The sequence below is a fragment of the Myripristis murdjan genome, chromosome 16 (assembly GCF_902150065.1).
Source record: "Myripristis murdjan chromosome 16, fMyrMur1.1, whole genome shotgun sequence".
Taxonomy (NCBI): Eukaryota; Metazoa; Chordata; class Actinopteri; order Holocentriformes; family Holocentridae; genus Myripristis; species Myripristis murdjan.
Window position 1 is genome coordinate 25,497,539 of NC_043995.1, and position 17,718 is coordinate 25,515,256.

Sequence of the window (17,718 nt, forward strand, 5' to 3'; positions counted from 1 at the left end):
TGCATGTTTTGTGGTGCATTTTGAAGAGCCAGATAAAAGCAAATAATTGATAGTAACTCTTCCATCAGCCTCTCAGTTCTCCCATTGCCCACTGCAAGACGCCACTAAAGCACTACTTACAGCAACTTTACTTCACCTCACTGAACAGGTTTTTCAGCAGTTTTAACTTCTGAGCAGGTTCTTCACGTCTCTCTACCTCCTGTTTATGCTGCAGATGGGCCATGTCCGCCGGAACAAGATCATGATTTTGCTCAACGAGACCGTCGAGACATCTTCCTTGCCCTACCTCCCTTTCTCCTCCCCCGATCACAATTTCTCCATCCTCTTCACCCATGACCCCTCGCTCTCCTCTTCTTCCCCCGTCTCCTTCCCCACCTCCACCTCCTCCTCCTCCTCCTCCTCCTCCCCCTCCTCCCTGTCTCCCTCCAACTGCACCAGCTCTCCGTCACCCTCCTCTCCTCCGTACAACTTCTACGCGGTGCTGCTGGTACTCGTCATCTTCTGCGTGGTGTTTGGCAATGTCCTGGTGTGTGTGGCGGTGTCGCGGGAGCGCGCCCTGCAGACCACCACCAACTATCTCATCGTCTCCCTGGCTGTGTCCGATCTGCTGCTGGCCACGCTGGTCATGCCCTGGGGCGTCTACCTGGAGGTCAGCTGAACTTTAAAGGGAAATGCAACTTTTGGAGCAGGTTGGGTTGGGTCGGGTTAGGGTCAGAGTCCACAGTCCGCATGCTGGTGAAATATTTTTATCAGCTGCTTCGTGCTAATCTGGGCTGGTAATCCAGAATACAATTGTGTCTCTCCATGTCCATTGTGCAGCTCCCCAAATAGCATGTTTAGTGCATAAATGTACATGAAAACACCACTATATATTTAAAAAAAAAAAAATGCAAATAATGGCACATGCTGTTTGACGAAGCTAAACAGCTCTTGTTTATTTCCTCTTATTATTTTCCTATTTGACTTGGAAAGCAGATCCAGCACTTAGAATCAAATGCATGCACAGCTGCAACCTTATGTCTGTCAGCAATAGGAGTTGCAGTTGTCTCATGGGTCCAAATGGGTCCACACACACGATTGACTGAAATTATAGATAAAATCCCTACTTTGCTAGACATCACGGTCTGGCTTGTGAGTCTAAATTGGGAGAGATTGACATGCACGATTACCTGCTCATCTGTTATCAAGATCATCCTTTTCCTGTAAGGGCAATTTGATTTTTTCTGCCAGTGAAAACACATAACCATATTAGACTCTTTATCTCTGTGCTGCTCCTGGATCAAGTAAATGTCAGTCATTTAACTTCATACTTTCTCCTGCCATCGAGCAGCTAATGAAATTTAAACTATAGCTGCATTTGAAGAGTTTTATTACAAAACTGACACCTGCTTTAAAAAAAAATTATTTCCATCATGAAACTTGTTATTCATTCAGGGTCACAATGTGGGGCTGGAAAGCCTTGAAAAGTATTGAATTTGAACTTCCAGATTTTCAGATGTGCGGGAGTTGCACAAAAAATGTTTGAAAGATTATGAACGAATAATGTTGTGAAGGTTGAAAATACATGTGAGTGCTTACTTTTTTATGTAGCTGTGAACATTGGTGTGATATTTAAAGACGAGATGAAACTTTAATGTCGGGAAACTGGGTCTCTGCAGGAGAAAATAGTAATGTGATGCAGCGAGGAATCTTTTGAGAGAATAAGTTTGAGCTGCATATGGTCTAGTTACCCAGCTGCACGTGGAGACATTAATGTCCTCAACAAGTATGGAGCTACGAGATGGAAATGAAGTAACTGTATTAAACACATCATCTTGAATTTTTATGTATTGTTGCAGGTGGTGGGAGAGTGGCGCTTCAGCCTCATCCACTGTGATATCCTGCTGACTCTCGACGTCATGATGTGCACCGCCAGCATCCTCAACCTCTGCGCCATCAGCATCGATAGGTGTGCTTTTCATCTTTTTTCTCTCCTTTTCTGTTTTTCGCTGTGCTTTGCATCTTGTCTTGTCTGCTCTTCCATCTGTTTTCTCCCTCCAAAGTTCAAAGCAAGATAAGAAGTTGGTTGCTGACAGGTGATTTTGTTATGGCCAGTTTGCTCTAGAGACGATAATAACAAAGATGATAGGAAATCAAATTGTGATTTCTTTGCTTTGTGCCTCTTTAACCTTGATCTTGATCGGTGCTGGTATTTATTCTCTTCCCGAGAACAAAGGGGTAAACAGAGCACACGTATGCACTTTTACTACCTGGACACAGATGCAGTTGTTCAGAAGTTGATCGCGGTTTGCACTTTGACCCCCAGAGTCTTTTGAAATCAGTAGAGTTCATTTTTATTCCTCACGGATCAGCAAAACTGTCAGATGTTCGATGACTTGGTGCTCCTCCGCTGCCCTTTCTGCAGTCCTCTGGGAGGCGAGCAGACTTCCAGGGGCCGAGCTGTCAGCAGCTGCATCCTAATTCCACTAACACACTGACACACTGAGGATGCACTGGTTTACACTTCAAAACTGTCTAAATACCTCTGTAATATGGAGGATTAATTCAGGATAGCATCCAACTGTTTTGTTGAAACTTTAGATGTTGACAGATGCATGCTGTAACTATATGTAATCATAGCTGTATATAATTTCTTTCGTGTTTTTGACACTCTAAAATACCCAACTTAAATTCTATATTTTATCATCATGCTTGACAAAAGTCTCCAGAATTCTTCTTAAATGGCAAAGTCAATCTAATTTATAGTTACAGTGTGTGTTTATTTTCTTCTTTACTATCCTGAGCACACATACGCCACACTCTCTCTGCTCCACACACCAGGGATGGTCCCAGTGCAACCAGAGTCTGCACTGCAGGCCACTGAGCACTGAGCTGGGAGGAAAGTGCCTTGCTCAAGGGCACATCGGCCGTGCTGAGAGAGAGGAAGGCGCTGTTCTTTCACCCCCTCCACCCAAATTTTTCCTGCCGGTCTGGAGATCAAACCAACAGCCTTCCGGTCACAAACCCGCTTTTGTACGCCCGGCTGCCCCTTAAAGTGTGGACTCGTGTCTACGAAGTGTTGACATTACCTGCAATTGTTTTAATAAGCATACTGTGTATACTTTAAATTTACAAACATATTAATGCCAAATGGAGTGCTGTCTCTCCCAGCGATTCCTCCATAAATAAATAATCTAACTGAGATTATTTCACCAGTGACAAAGGAATAGCCTTGCGGTTACAGAGAGCATTAGAAGTCTGCGATAAATGAACGGCATGAGCAGAAACGCTTCCCATTTCATCATCCTTTTTTTGAACAATATGCATCCAAATTTTCAATAACTGTGTACATTCTTAAAAGAGTGGTGTTAGTAACAAAGATGCACATTAACACGTTGGGAGACAATCCAGTGGATTAACAACTAACAAGGCATCTATGGCGTTGTTGACTCCATAATCTTTGGCCGTGACTGTTGTACATAAGAAACCCATTTTGACCATAACTTAGTAAATCTGTTCAACACTAGGCGAAGAGAAAAAGCATTTTTTCTATTGTGTGTACTTCATTAACTAAACCTTTCCATTCCTCTGTTGTGTAGGAGTCAGTAAGCAGCCTAGAAGTGCCTGGAGATTTTTTTTTTCTGCACATATCAGAACACCAAATAAATATTAACTTCAGTGTTCTTAATGAAAGTCAAATTTCCCTAAAATAAAACTCAAAAAGTGGCAAGGTGTTTTCGTATTAAATATGCCCTCCAATGTTTTGTGGATCACTGACCTGAAATGCCTTAGTGAACAAATGCCAGTGATTGGTTCACGACCTCCAGCGTTTTAAATCCTCTCCTCTAAAATGTGCTTTCTGCTATGGGCTCATAAAAAAAAAAAATCTAATTAGACACTTTCATCCAAATTCTATCCATGTATGCCAGCCGGTGCACTTCAATTGAAATTTCAATATAACCTTGGTTTTCCCATGTATTTTTAACAATCTCTGCAAATTTTTTTTTCATGAAGCTCTTATGCAGTCTGGATATAAAACCTCTGTTTAGCTCGGACAAAGAGGCTCCTGAAACTTCTCTCAGCACTGAGAAATCCAGATCTAGTGGGCAAATTTTAACAACTTGGTTTGTCTGCAGCATATTTTTCTTTCAAAATTTGGAAATCTTTTAATTGTCCCTTACCTGTTATTGAGTAAAACGTTGTTATTCCTTTGGCTATCCAGTTTTTAAATCGAGGGTCCAACCGATTTGGCTTAAAATTGGGATAACAGGAACATCGTCTAGTTATTCTTAGTTTATCTTGTAATTTGTATTCCTCCCTAACAGAGCTCCAGACTTCAGGTTGCATCAAATAAATCTTTATTGCCTCAATTGGAGGGTTGTTAATTAGTGGCAATTCAGTGTCTCTCCACCTGGCGTCTTGGTGGCACAGATCACAAACGGCCTAATCTGAACTGAGTAGAAGGAAAATCTTTAAAATGTGTGTCATACCTCCTTCCTCCTCTTGGAGTTGGGAAGTTTTAAACCTAACTTTTTTTTTTTCCTGGATACTTTGATTTGGATTGCATTTAATACGATAAAATAACAATAAAAGAGCATTATTTGACAAAATAATGAAGGCAGCATGTTTTCTGTGGGTGATTACTTGTCTGTGAAAGATGTTTTTCATCCCAGACACAAATTAATGACAAAAAGTTGCTTCTAGAGAAGGCAACAAAAATCTCACATCTAGAATTTCTCAAGACAGTGAACAGACAGACTTAACAAGACCAGGTTGAACCAAGTTGTGCCACTCAGAATTAGTTGCAAAATGTAATAATTTGCATGTTCACATGTACAAATGACTCAACAAGTGTTGTTGAGTCATACCACTTACTCTATTGTTACTGTCTCAGCTGCGGAGATTGTGAGCTCTGAAAATAGCCAAGCATGTCCAGCAGCTTTGAGTTATTCTGGATTAAATGCCCGTCTCCCTGCTCCCCAACACACACACACACACACACACACACACACAACTAGGCTGTTGCCGAGTTTGTTGGTGTGTTAGAAGGCTAAAACGTGTCGATGACCCTTTTTTTCACAATGATGACAAAATGATGAGTTGCTCTGTGAAAAGGACAATTAAATTATTTTTTTTTTTTTTTTTTTATCCCCAACGAAAAATAATGACATGAAAATGCCAGAGGTAGACTAATAGACAGGGAGAAAAAAATACATTTGCCCCCCTTTCTTAGACAATCTAACAGACAAACGTTTCCACTGGAAGTGAGTTTGAACTCATGACACCACCTGTTGGTCAAAATCGCATACAGAACGTTTTTCAGTCAGTCAGTCACTCGTTCCCAGTAGTCAAGTTGTAAAAAAAAATTTTCACTTGATGAAAAGTGAGGATAGCAGTTTTACAGGGGGGATGATTTTACCATTTTTATTTCAGGGGGGATGCCATCCACCCTCATCCCCCCTCAACTCGAGTACTGCTCGTTCCCATTACATCGATAGATCTAGAGCCGGCTCACCTACATGACACGGCTAAAAAAAAAATAACATTGTCCTCTCAGTTCCACTGCTTGGACTTGAGATTTTTTAAGAAATGTTATCCAAACACCAATTAATGTCACTCCAACACTCATAGACTCTATATTGCAATTTTTTTAAACATGGATCAACAAAGCATTCCTGAGAATTGTACCTGTTGAAGACTGAGTTGCATCAGCTCCGACTCTTGGGTAACTGTCTGTCTGTGTCCCTGACCCGCCGCCCCTTGCTGGGCTGACAGCAACAGAAAACTGCTCACACCTGCATTTAAAGCAGAGGTCTCTCAAATTGGTTTTGACATGCTGGCAGATTTGGACTTTTTGTCAAAGTATCTACGAAACTGGCTTTGACAGCTTTTGTCTGTTTGTGGGCTTTTGGATGGAAACTGGGAGTTGTTTGTCTGGGCTGAGCGTCAGTCACTGTACATGAAGGTCAGGAGCGAGTGCATGTGTGGGATTATGGTGCACAAACATGCCTGTAGTCTTTGTGTGCATTTCAACACTTTAGACTTAATTTCCTTTCAATTTTTCAAATGTTCTCTTTTAGTCGACCTGTATTGATGTATTTGTGTGTTTGTGTACTTGCAGATACACAGCGGTGGCCATGCCTCTGCTATACAACACCAGATACAGTTCTCGCAGGAGAGTGGTGGTGATGATCACTGTGGTGTGGTTCCTCTCCTTCGCCATCTCCTGCCCTTTACTCTTTGGACTCAACAACACTGGTAACAGCACAGCCACTTGGTGGTCACAGTTTATCAACAGAGTGTTCAGCCACTAGTTGCACTAGAGAGCAAAACGAGTCCTAATTCAACTGCAGAAACTTTAATTATGTGTTTTTCAAGCACACATTCAAGCACAGAGGTGAATAATGAAAATAAGGACAGGACCTGCATTAGCCAATTCATCAATAGAACGGAGCTAAGATAATAAAACTTTAATGCGGTGGAGTACTGCAAACAGTGAAGTCATTTGCTGCAGTGAGACCAACCTCTCATTGAATGGCTTTCAATACAGCAATTCATGTAATTTTATAAAGGGGAAGTCAAGAGCTCCATTACAAATAGCTTTTCTTCTCTGCTCAGTCAGCTGTGTCAGTACAACTGAGAGCAGGAGCAAAAACACAAAACATTTTGAACGGAGAAAACTCATGAACAAAAAGGAAATGCCACGTTAATGCTGGAGAAGAAGAAAAGTGAAGTCACTGAAAATAGAACTAACTCTCAGACAACGGTTTTCTGAGTACTCACTTTAGGGTACTTGCCAATACAGAGTACTAACATGAGTACTTTTTTTAATACTGCAAAAATTCAGATTAAAAAAGTAGTGAGAGTGCTGAGAGCATTTGGACTGAACTCCACTGAGAGCCTTAGGACAGTCACTGAGTTCTGAATTTACAACATAAAACTTCTGGAGTGAAATACTAACAACTAAGTTTCAGTTTCTTCGCCTGAGTTTCAGCAGATACGCCACTCTCACTGTTCCAGTAATAGACCAAAAACCTGCACCGACATTCACAGAAACAAAACGCTGAACTGTCTCCGAGAGTCGAGACAGAGCAGGGAGCTGCACTTTGTTAGCTGCAGCTGGATGCTCCTGTCCTCTTGGGAGTGTTTCTGCTGGAGTTGCTTGCTGCTGTTTGCTGCTGTGAGCCTTAGTAAATTCGCTGTACTCCATGCTCTGTTGATTTTTTAGATGTTTTATCAAGTTACTTGTGTTGAAGGAGCTCGTCTTCGCTCCTCTTCATGATATTGCCCTCTGAGCCTCCATTGTCATGTCACGCTGGTGTGTTTGAATCAGTGCATTTTTACAAGTATGACTGCATGAGTACAGTACCAGACCGATACCCAATACCGATACAGGAAACAGTTCATCCCTATCTCAGACTGTAGCGCTATGCCCTGAGTTCGTCCACAGTACCGGTGATAAGAAATACAGAAGTTCCAGTTAAAGCCTTACATAGAGCTTCATGGCCTGGTATACATCTGTTTATGTTATTAAGCATGAAAAGCATGCGCTGTGCCCTGCGATGGACTGGCGACCTGTCCAGGGTGTTTCCTTGCCTTTGCCCTATGAGCGCTGGGATTGGCTCCAGCACCCCCCCCCCCCCAGAAGATGAATGAATGAATGAATGAATGAGCATGCGCTGTCTCTTTTTATTCTCTTCATATGTGCTTCTGTGGAAATACAGGATCTTTTATAGGGTTTAATAATGCATACTTAGAGTGCACAAATAGACCCAGACACACAAACAGTGCAGTATCCTGGTCCCTCAGCATTATTATCATCCCTGGATAAAATACTAAATGAGATGTTAATGCCATACATCTTCATAATTAAGATGCCTAACTAATTTGTTCATTCATATTGAGTCTACGGTAAATCTGTGTTTTATTAAGATGCCTAACTGTTCAGCAAATGAGAACACTATAGTGCACAAATACACCGACCGCTCGTTAACATCTGAGATTTCAATATGCCTTGAATGGACAGTGAGTGACAGGTGTCACTCACTGTCCAGGTGACAGGTGACAGGTGACAGGTGACGTCCGCTGCCGAGCGTTTGCAGACCAGCGGACACACACAACTCTTGACATTCTGTTGTCTCGTTTGAGACGCGAGACAAATATGAGAGCAAAGATACTCGGCACCTAAGCCCCAACCTTAATGAAGGCAGCTGTGAAGAGGGGCTTAAGTCGTGAATGCAGCCGCACTGAGCTCAGAGGAAAACACTTGACCTAAAATTGAAAACAAGTAATGGCAGACTTACCAGTTGGCAGCCTCAGTTGCATTTCATACACATCAAGAGCTGGTGTAGATATTTATGCACATCGGTAATTGATTGCCCATGAATATTCTTGTACATGGTTGAACACAAAGGCAATTATTTTCAAGACCGCCACTCTGTCGCTCTGACACGCTCCCTCTTGAATGTTTCTGTAAGTGCTAGAATGCCTGTGAATGGTTTTTATTTCATTATGGTGAAATATGCACGGCCAAAGTTTGGATGTCACAGACTTTAAAACGCCCCAGTCTTTAAGATATTAGTTCGCTTCAGTGAAAGGAAATGCCATTTTAATGGCATCTTTCTTCTGTAATTGAATGCATATCTGGTTGAAGGAGGATGTTTAGGCAGGACGCAACACAAACAGGGGCTGGGCTGCAACAAACAACAAAAGGCTGTTAAGACCATGTAATATACAATGCAGCTCAAAAAACAGTGGAGAGATTATTTGTATGGATTTGCTGGTGCACCATGAACAAACAACTAGAGAAATAAGTATAACTGATGCAACTTCTTAAGGTGATTTCTGAAATTTGCATTTACGTATGCATCCATTACATATATATGGGGATTTTTGGATCAAGTTGAAAGCCATTTTTCATTTTCTCGTGACTCTGATTTAAGATTTAAGAACATATATCTAAAAATTGTGATCAGGCTTTTGCCCATGACTGCAAAAATCTTTTTATAATTCACAGCAATGAAATTTTGTGACTTTTCTCTTTTGTTTGTTCCTTCACATTAGGAAAATTCCATGCACTGAGTCGATGTTAATCTGAATTTTCTCCTCTTTCTGCTCTCTATTAGCGAGCCGGGAGGGGACCAAGTGCAGCTTCGCCGACCCGGCCTTTGTGGTATACTCATCTGTTGCCTCCTTCTACGTTCCCTTCATCGTAACGCTGTTGGTGTACGCGCAGATCTGTGTGGTGCTGCGCAAACGAGGCCGGCGCACCGCCCCGCCTCGCAGACACGGCCTGCATGCCCCGGGAGCGGCTGAAGCCGGCGACCACCAGAGACACAGGAAGGTAGAGCTGCCAATGTGTTTCGGTGATTCTAAACCCACCGCTAAAGCCATTCACATTTCAAACTCTTTCATAATGCATTTCTTCTCCCAGACCTCTCCCAGCAAACATTTTCACATTGAACAGATATTGATCTGACAGCCTGCATCGGTGTTGAGAAATCCATGTAAATATAACAACAAACAAAAGTTGAGATGTGTATTGGTTCATACCTGCTGTCTGAATTGTTTTGTGAAACTGGGATTTCAAGATCTGTCTCCTATCAGCTCTGATGTTTTTAAAGCCGTTCAAATGTGATTTTTAATGTGCTGTCATATCACATCATGAGAATTTTTTGCTCGTTTGAGCTGATGCTCGGTCAGCGATCTCCTGCACATTGCCATCCATCAAATGCTTGCTGGGTTTTCATTACTTGCATTTTCATGGACAAGAACCATCACTCCTATTCAATATGTTATACCATCGTTGTCTGGTGAAAACCCCTGAGGTGATTTTAATTTAAACTGAAATATTAAATTGTCTCATATGGGTTGAGAAAGTTCCACAATCCTTGGGGCTTATTAAAACATTTCAAAACCCACTGCATTAGTGGAAAAATGTGTGCTGGTCAAGCTCAAAACCAGACTGGTTTTCCTCATTTTTTTTTTTTTTTAAAAGTTGGTGTTAAGAGATTGAAGGTTTTCACTCGACATATGCTCCATATTCTCAGGGTAGCGTTACTATTTTGTATGTGCTCCCCCCCCTTCCCTCTCAGAATAAGTGTACACACCCAGAGGATGTGAAGCTGTGCACCCTGATCCTTCGGCCCCCCACCGCCGCCCCTCAACGCAAGAAAGTGGTGAGTCTCCTGAACGAAACGAGCCGTAATAAAACCGCACAAGGGAACTTTCACTTCACTTTCATGTTTTTTTCTTTGCCTCATCCACTCTGCCTGTTCGCTCCTCTCCTCCCTCTGATCATCACCAGAGTTCAGAGTCTCCTTACTTCACCCTCATTTCACCTCCACAGTCAAACCTTGCTTTGTCCCCGCCGTCTGCCTCCCTCACCGCCCGCCCTCCTCCCTCTCTGTCTGCCAGACCTTGGTGAAGGAGGCGGTCGTGCACCCCCTTGAAGTGGAACCGGGACGATTCCTGTCCCAGACCGAGCAGAGCCTGGCTCCTCCCCCCGCGTCCCAGCCTGCCTCCCACTCGGGACAGGCCAGGATCTCCCTGTCCATCTCAGTTGGACCCGCCCCTGTCCTGCCCTCCACCGTGGCGCGGTCGGCTCTGACGCCCCGCCCGCCCACCCTCGAGGATGGCATGAGGGGCCAAGAGGGGTGGAGGGAGCGCCACGAAAGCAGAGACAAAGGGGGGAGCGTCAAGGAGAGGGTGAGAGGGAGGCTGTCGCAGCAGAAGGAGCGGAAGGCGACACAGATGCTCGCCATTGTGCTCGGTGAGACAAAAACAGAGGGAGCTGCAGAATAGCTGATTAGGTCTTAATATCTGGCATGTGTCATGTGCTAACAACATTTGGGATAATTGAGTTTGCAGCAACACAAGTCAGTACATCTGTGCTAGGCCTGGGCCATATGGACAGAGTCAAAGATCACAATATCTTTGACCAAACACCTCGATATGGATACTGTGATGATATTGTAGGGACGACTGTTGATGCCTACAAATATTTCAGATATTTAAAGAGATTTTTGACAAACAAACATTAAGTGGATCAAGTAACAAGACTCAAAACAGTCTAAAAAGTTCAGAGAATTGAATCCTTTTAAAAACAAAGAAAGATGAGTCAATTAATTGATAAGTTGATCGAAAGAAAATGAATTCAAGGGATCATTTTAGCCCTTTATAATGTAAAAACACCAAACATTTGCTGGTAAGCGCTTCACAAATGCTGAGTTTTGCTTGCATTTTTCAGTTTGTGCTCAGGCAACTAGTGATAGGTATTGCTTAGTGTTTTCGACATTTGCTAGATGAATTGATTTCTTGATGAATCAAAAAAAAAATATCGACAAAGAAACGACCATATAACATCGATGAAATCAGAGCAGAGCAGAGGGATTGAAACCACCTAATCTCCATTTACCCATTTTAATGATGCCAACTGTACTCATTATACTGTTTCTCGTGTAATCCCTGTTTGCGTGAGATTGACATCACCAGGGAATGTCAAGTTAATATTCGCAATTTTGGAGAACATCAATGATCCCACGTGAATCATTTGCACTGGATGACTGATGATCTCTGCGTCCTGTTGAACACAGAGGTCCCATGATAAAAACGAAACCCGTACAAATTGAATTCTGGACAGGTTTAAACATAATTTGGTTTGGGTACATGATTCCTTTTTCCTCCTCCTGTAATTTCTCTTCTTTCTGTCACAAAAACAGAATCTGTTCGGGAAGGTTTTAATGGAATTTTTTCAGCCAAAACTAAGTTTAGCTCGGGTGAATAATCAAATGACAAATTGTTAAAAATTAATTGCCGTCTTAATACGGTTGTAGCAATATCGGCAAACTTCATTATCTTGTGCAAATGCATTAGATGAAGCACTGAGGTTGGCGGGTGTTTGATTAGTTACATGAGGTCCCCACATAACACTGGTCCTGCGCACAGAGGGGTGAAGACACCAAACACACGCACTCATTCATGCATTAAATTGATGCCTTGTTCTGTTCCCAAGGTGTGTTCATCATCTGCTGGCTGCCTTTCTTCCTGACTCATGTGCTGAAGGCTCACTGCAGGAGCTGCTGCATCTCCCCCTCCCTGTACAGTGCCGTCACCTGGCTCGGTTACCTGAACAGTGCCGTCAACCCCGTCATCTACACCACCTTCAACATCGAGTTTCGCAAAGCCTTCATCAAGATCCTGCACTGCTGAGAGAAGGAGGGATATAAGAAGCGCCGTCTGACAAGTAAAAAAAGGAAACATGATATCAGTTTGAGAGCAGAGGTGAGAGATTGATGCTCAGACTGAAAGACTAACGGCAAGGAAGACAGAGAAGTGAAGACGTCAGGGTTGGTTTTGATAGACAGGAAGTGGGAGATGAGGCGCGGGGACATGAAAGAGTGATATCTTGTTGAAAATGACAGACAAGAGGAGTGTAAACAGCCCGTAAGACAGAGGAAAGACGGGGTAGAGTGCAGAGAGTGGGAACGAAAGAGGCAGGGAAAGGGACGCAGAAATTAGATTTAAAAAACAGAATCCAGAAGGCAAGAAAAAGACAACTAGGAAAACACAGAAACAAGCTGGAGACACTCACAGAGAGGAGGATGTGCACTGCACTGTATATATAGTCTGAAAAGGGAATATGTGAGGGCTGCATCCCAGCTGAGAGACTGCACACACTGTATGTGGGGTCAGACTCCCTCAGACATGACTGTTTTTCCAATTCACTGGAAAGTTTGACTCGAGTCAGGCTCTGTCTGTTGTAGTTTCTTGTAAACTTGGCTAACAGCATCTTGTTATTTGTTCGCATGTGCTTGTCTTTCTCAGAGGACGCGAATATGTCAAGACAAATAAAAAAACAATCTTTGATTTGCGAGTTCAACTTTTTTTTTTAAAATTCCCATGCCCAAGGCTGTATCTGTTTCTATAGATATATTTTTTAACAGTGCATTAAAATTACATGAAGGGAGACGCTGATTTGGTGATTCGGCACACGGAAATGAGCAGACGGGAAAGAGTCCTTTTATGTGTGTATTTTCGCTTTGATTAAGTGTGTATTTGTGACGTATGTCTGTAAATAATTGTATTACTGCTTTAGGCCACAGAGGACTGCCATTGTAAAGGTCATTGCAATAAACAAAAACAACAAAAAAAACATTCTCTTTTGCTGCTTCCTTATAGCCTTATTATCATCAGTCTAATAACAAGGATTTGTAAAGTGCCTTTCACTATAAAATTTAATGTGGTGTACCGAGGCTGTGGAAAAGGACTGTGGGCGAGTCATTAGAGGTCCAGCCGGATTTCACCACATTTGAGCTGTTGGTATTCAGAGAGGAGACTTGTGTGCGCTGATGTTGGATGCCCGCCCTTGCACACTGGTTTATTCAAAATCTTGCCCTCTTTGTTCCTCCCATCCTATAATGGAAAATTGGGTCATGGACTTCTCTATTTTTCTGCAACTTTCACTGCCTTTAAAAACTGCATCTTTAATTTAACTAGGGACAGTGCTCTTAAATTGACCACTTTGGGAGATGAGATACAAAACATAATCACATATAGAGTTCTTAGACCTCCAGTTACATTGAAATTTGGCAGAAACAGTTTCGGGCACGTTGGCAACACAAGCCAGCTGAAATTCCTGTTCAAATACTGTTATCTTTTCCTGCTAAATTGGTTCCTGTGCACTGTGCGCTCTGATGGTGCCGGCGACATGTGGAAAATAATGCCACGGAATCTGCCTTTGATGTTGTGTCTGTATATGCACAGCATGAAATGAGAAACAGGCCTGAGATACCACCCTGTCTGACACAGCACCTTCACCTGGGTGGGAATTGGCACAGCTCAGCGACCAAAGCCCTATCCATGTGTAGACCCCAGTCTCCAGGTGAAACACAGCACTCCTTTTATTTTTTGATGAGCCTTTTAAAACCCTAGGATATAAATAGAAAAAAACATAAATGCTTTGCTTACTGGTGAAGAGTCTCAATTACAAATACCGTAAAAATCATTCCAATCATCATAATCATCATTCCATGCGTCTGCCATTACAATTATTTGCGAAGGAGCTCACTGAATTCCAGCATGGTGCTGTAATTGTAATGTAATAGGATGCCACCGCTGCAACAAGTCAGCTGGTGAAGTTTCTTCCCTCCTAGATATTCCACCATCAGCTGGAAGTGGGATTATTGCAAAGTGGAAGCGTTTAGGAACCACAGCAACTCAGTCACCAAGAGACAGACCACGTAAAGTTACAGAGCGGGGTCACCGAGTCCTGAGGCTCATAGTGCTCTGCTGCCTCAGTAACTGCAGAGCTCCAAACCTCCTCTGGCATTAACATCAGCACAAAAACTGTGCCAGGAGTTTCATGGCATGGGCTTCCATGGCTGAGCAGCTGCATGCAAACTTTACATCATCAAGCACAACGCCAAGCGTCAGATGGAGCGGTGTAAAGCACGCCACCACTGGACTCAGGAGCGGTGGAAACATCTGTGGAGCGACCAATCACGCTTCTCTATCTGGCGGTCTGATGGACGAGTCTGGGTTTGGTGAACGCCAGGAGAACGTTCCCTGCCTGATTGCATTGTGCCAAATGTAAAGTTTGGTGGAGAAGGGATAACGCTATGGGCTGGTTTTTCTGGGCTCGGCCTCGGCCCCTCAGTTCCAGTGAAGGAAAATCTTAATTATTCAGCTCACCAAGACATTTTGGATAATTCTCTGCTTCCAACTTTGTGGGAACAGTTTGGGGGAAGGCCCTTTTCTGTCCCAGCATGAGTGAGCTCCAGTGCACAAAGCAGCTCTGTAAAGGCATGATTGGGTGGCCGACCTCAACCCCATCCAACACCTTTGGGACGAACTAGATCGGAGATTGTGAGCTAGGCCCTCTTGTCCAACATCAGTGTCTGACCTCACAAATGCTCTTCTGGATGAACGAGCAAAAATTCCCACAGACTCACTCAAAAATCTTGTAGAAAGCCTTCCCAGAAGAGCGGAAGCTGTTATACTAACAGAAATGTATAACCTGAATGGAAGAAACAGTGGTGGACAGGTGATGTAGTAAGTTCAGTTCATGGAGAGCACAGACACTCAGAGGGTGGACAGCGTGGATGAAGAGACAGACAGGAAACTTTACAGTTTATCAAAGCAAACAGTACGCTGTTGCTGGCCTAGTTATCCATTAACATGGAGAAAATAATAAATTAGGCATACAATGATTTTTAGCAGCTTATTGGAGATACTATTATGTATCTTGCGAATGATTAATGTCATGTATATTCATGCCAGCACTAATGCCAACTTTGTTAACATTTCGTCATTTTACATAAGGTTGATCTTAATTCAGAATAATCTGCATAATTAAACTGTAATTACTTGTTGCAAAATTAACATAAAATACTTTTAAAAAATATTTATTTCAATCCTTCATTCTGTATCACTGAATAGATTTGCATTGTTTTTCACTGTAAAATACGCCACAAGTGTGTCTGAATAAGTACCTTTGGAAGCAGCTGGTTCATATACAAAACATCAGATCTTATTTTTAGTGAGCACGAACTATCAGGTTATGCATTTTTTATATAATATACCCAAGGTACTGACATTATGCTTCTTTTACAACTGAACATAGGATTAGGGGAAGATGGGTCTGTCTGTTTGCAGGCTGAAAAAAAAAATACCTGTGAACGTGGATGCACTCCCAGGCACATCAGACAATATTAGACAGCTCTGTTGCCAAAGAGGAGGAAAGCTTTGACGGCTGCAGGAAGGAATATGACTGAACTGGTTGACCTCTCTGACCTGTTTTCTTCTAAATACTATTTCACTTTCATAGTATCATAGTTTTGCTGTGGAGAAGCTCAACTAGACGCCCTTTTCTTAATCCACAGGGAGAGAAAGCTGGCGAAGATCTGTTCAGTTCATATAGTTATGATGAGCCAGACAACCTGACTGCTCTTAAAAAAAAAAAAAAAAAAAAAAAAAAAATTACTCAAGGGGTTGTCACGGGTGCACCCAGTGGTGATGCAATCCCTCCATCATGTTTGCTCTTTGAAGTGATCTCCTCGCTGCTGTAGCCCTGTCACTAGGTAACACCATGACTAGAAGTTTGTCAGCCAGCCTGCTGAACTCTTCCCTCATCGCCGTCTGCCAGCACCTTACACTGTCTGATCACGCAACATGATAAGATGAACAAATACACTTGCTGATGTGAAGGAGGATGAGCACATACACACACATACACACACACACACACACACACGCACACACACACACATAATGCCTCTTCAATTTCATGATTGGAGTATCATTATTTGGATGCGTATCTTTCAGCCATTTGAAATTCAATTCCTTTAGTTTGCATGGAGTTTGTGCATGTGTGCCTCAGCATGTGTGAGTGGGAGTGACCCAGTGGCGTGGTATACATTACCCTCTGTTGTTAAACTCCAACCCAGGCTCACAATTATCCCCATGCATATTTCATGGACCCCGATGACAAGAAAACAGATATCCATTACTGCCCAGAGTGACTCCTAGCCCTCACTGTCCTCCTGACCAGAGGAGGAAGATTAAAGCTGAGGGGGGAAAAGTGTCATGGTAGGAAGAGAGATGAAGAATGTGGAGGGGTAACATAATAAAAGGATTAAGAGGTAACTGAGTAGAGGTGGAGGGCTGCAGAATCCCAACAGAAGAGGTGACAAACTCCTGAAACTCATGCACGTTGAAGAAGATGGATTCACAGTGACAGAAGAGACATCCTTGGATAAAAGATGCGTCAGAACAAAAGGGTTTCTTTGGGGTCCTGTCGGGGCACTGATGGTGCATTTTTTCCCCCACAGTGATACTTGCGGGTATGATGAATGATACTTGTCTGATTAATCCCATGCATACAAATGAAGCCAACGAATGCAAATCTGTACGACAGACATTCAGGTGAGAGCTCTTGAGAAATGTTCCCCATCTTTATTGTGTAGAACATGAAAAGTGTATTTTGCCCTGCAGATGAGAAGCTTTGCTTTGATTTAACATACAGTTTATTTTATCCACAGATGTCCCTTTCCAAAGGAGCATCTGTCACTTGTTACCGTTTAATATTTATCTCTGATGAATTAATTAAGTTAAGATTTATTACACTTTTGGTGCCAGTGAACCGCAATACCTTGTGGTGCCTTTGATCGGGAGTTTTTAGATGATTCGCTTTTTTTCTCACAGCAAACTTGTGTTTGGATGTTATCTTCTTAAATGTGTGTTAGATAATGACCATGAAATTACAAGGTTTCATCTGACATTTTGGTCAAAAGGGTAATTCTCATGCTTGTTGCAGTGTTGAAAATGTTTATTTAAGGGCTGTAATGAAGTGGCCTGTGAAAACATCGTATTCGCCTTGTTCTATATGGTAGGTGAAAATGTCAGTGCTTCATAACTGGAGAATACTTTGGACAAATATGCATAATTCTCTACTTTGGTGTTGTCTTGGTTTCTTTCACAGAGCTCATCTGATTCCAGTTCAGCTGAGGTTTATGACTCCTTCCGTCATGTTCAGCCATGTCGTAAATCCAGTGGAGTTCATCCAGAGCAACTCCTGAATACTATTTGAGATTAACACACCTTCAGCCCGAGGAACATCAGCATATTGTACCTTCCCCAACACTACAAACACTTCCAGCAGCTAAAGACAACTTCCCCAAACTTGATAAATATGGATTCCACAAGCTCCAGTGCTTCTGATGCCCAGCAGCCTGTGATTGC

At 42.6% G+C, this 17,718-nt stretch overlaps 1 protein-coding gene across 1 annotated transcript; it reads left to right on the plus strand.

Annotated features, from left to right (window-relative positions):
- Positions 1-241: 241 nt before the first annotated feature.
- drd2l (dopamine receptor D2 like) lies at positions 242-13,070 on the plus strand. Its single transcript, XM_030072357.1, has 7 exons — positions 242-649; positions 1,839-1,948; positions 6,101-6,237; positions 9,105-9,322; positions 10,074-10,157; positions 10,396-10,750; positions 11,993-13,070. The coding sequence occupies exons 1-7, from the start codon at positions 242-244 to the stop codon at positions 12,187-12,189; spliced, it is 1,509 nt and encodes a 502-aa protein (XP_029928217.1). The 3' UTR covers positions 12,190-13,070.
- Positions 13,071-17,718: the final 4,648 nt, after the last annotated feature.

Bases quoted from the DNA above. Each gene is read 5' to 3' on its own strand.
- drd2l (XM_030072357.1), top strand. From the start codon at position 242: ATGATTTTGCTCAACGAGACCGTCGAGACATCTTCCTTGCCCTACCTC. The intron at 9,323-10,073 runs GTAGAGCTGCCA...CTTCCCTCTCAG, and splicing joins ACCACCAGAGACACAGGAAG to AATAAGTGTACACACCCAGA. The intron at 10,158-10,395 runs GTGAGTCTCCTG...TCTGTCTGCCAG, and splicing joins CCCCTCAACGCAAGAAAGTG to ACCTTGGTGAAGGAGGCGGT.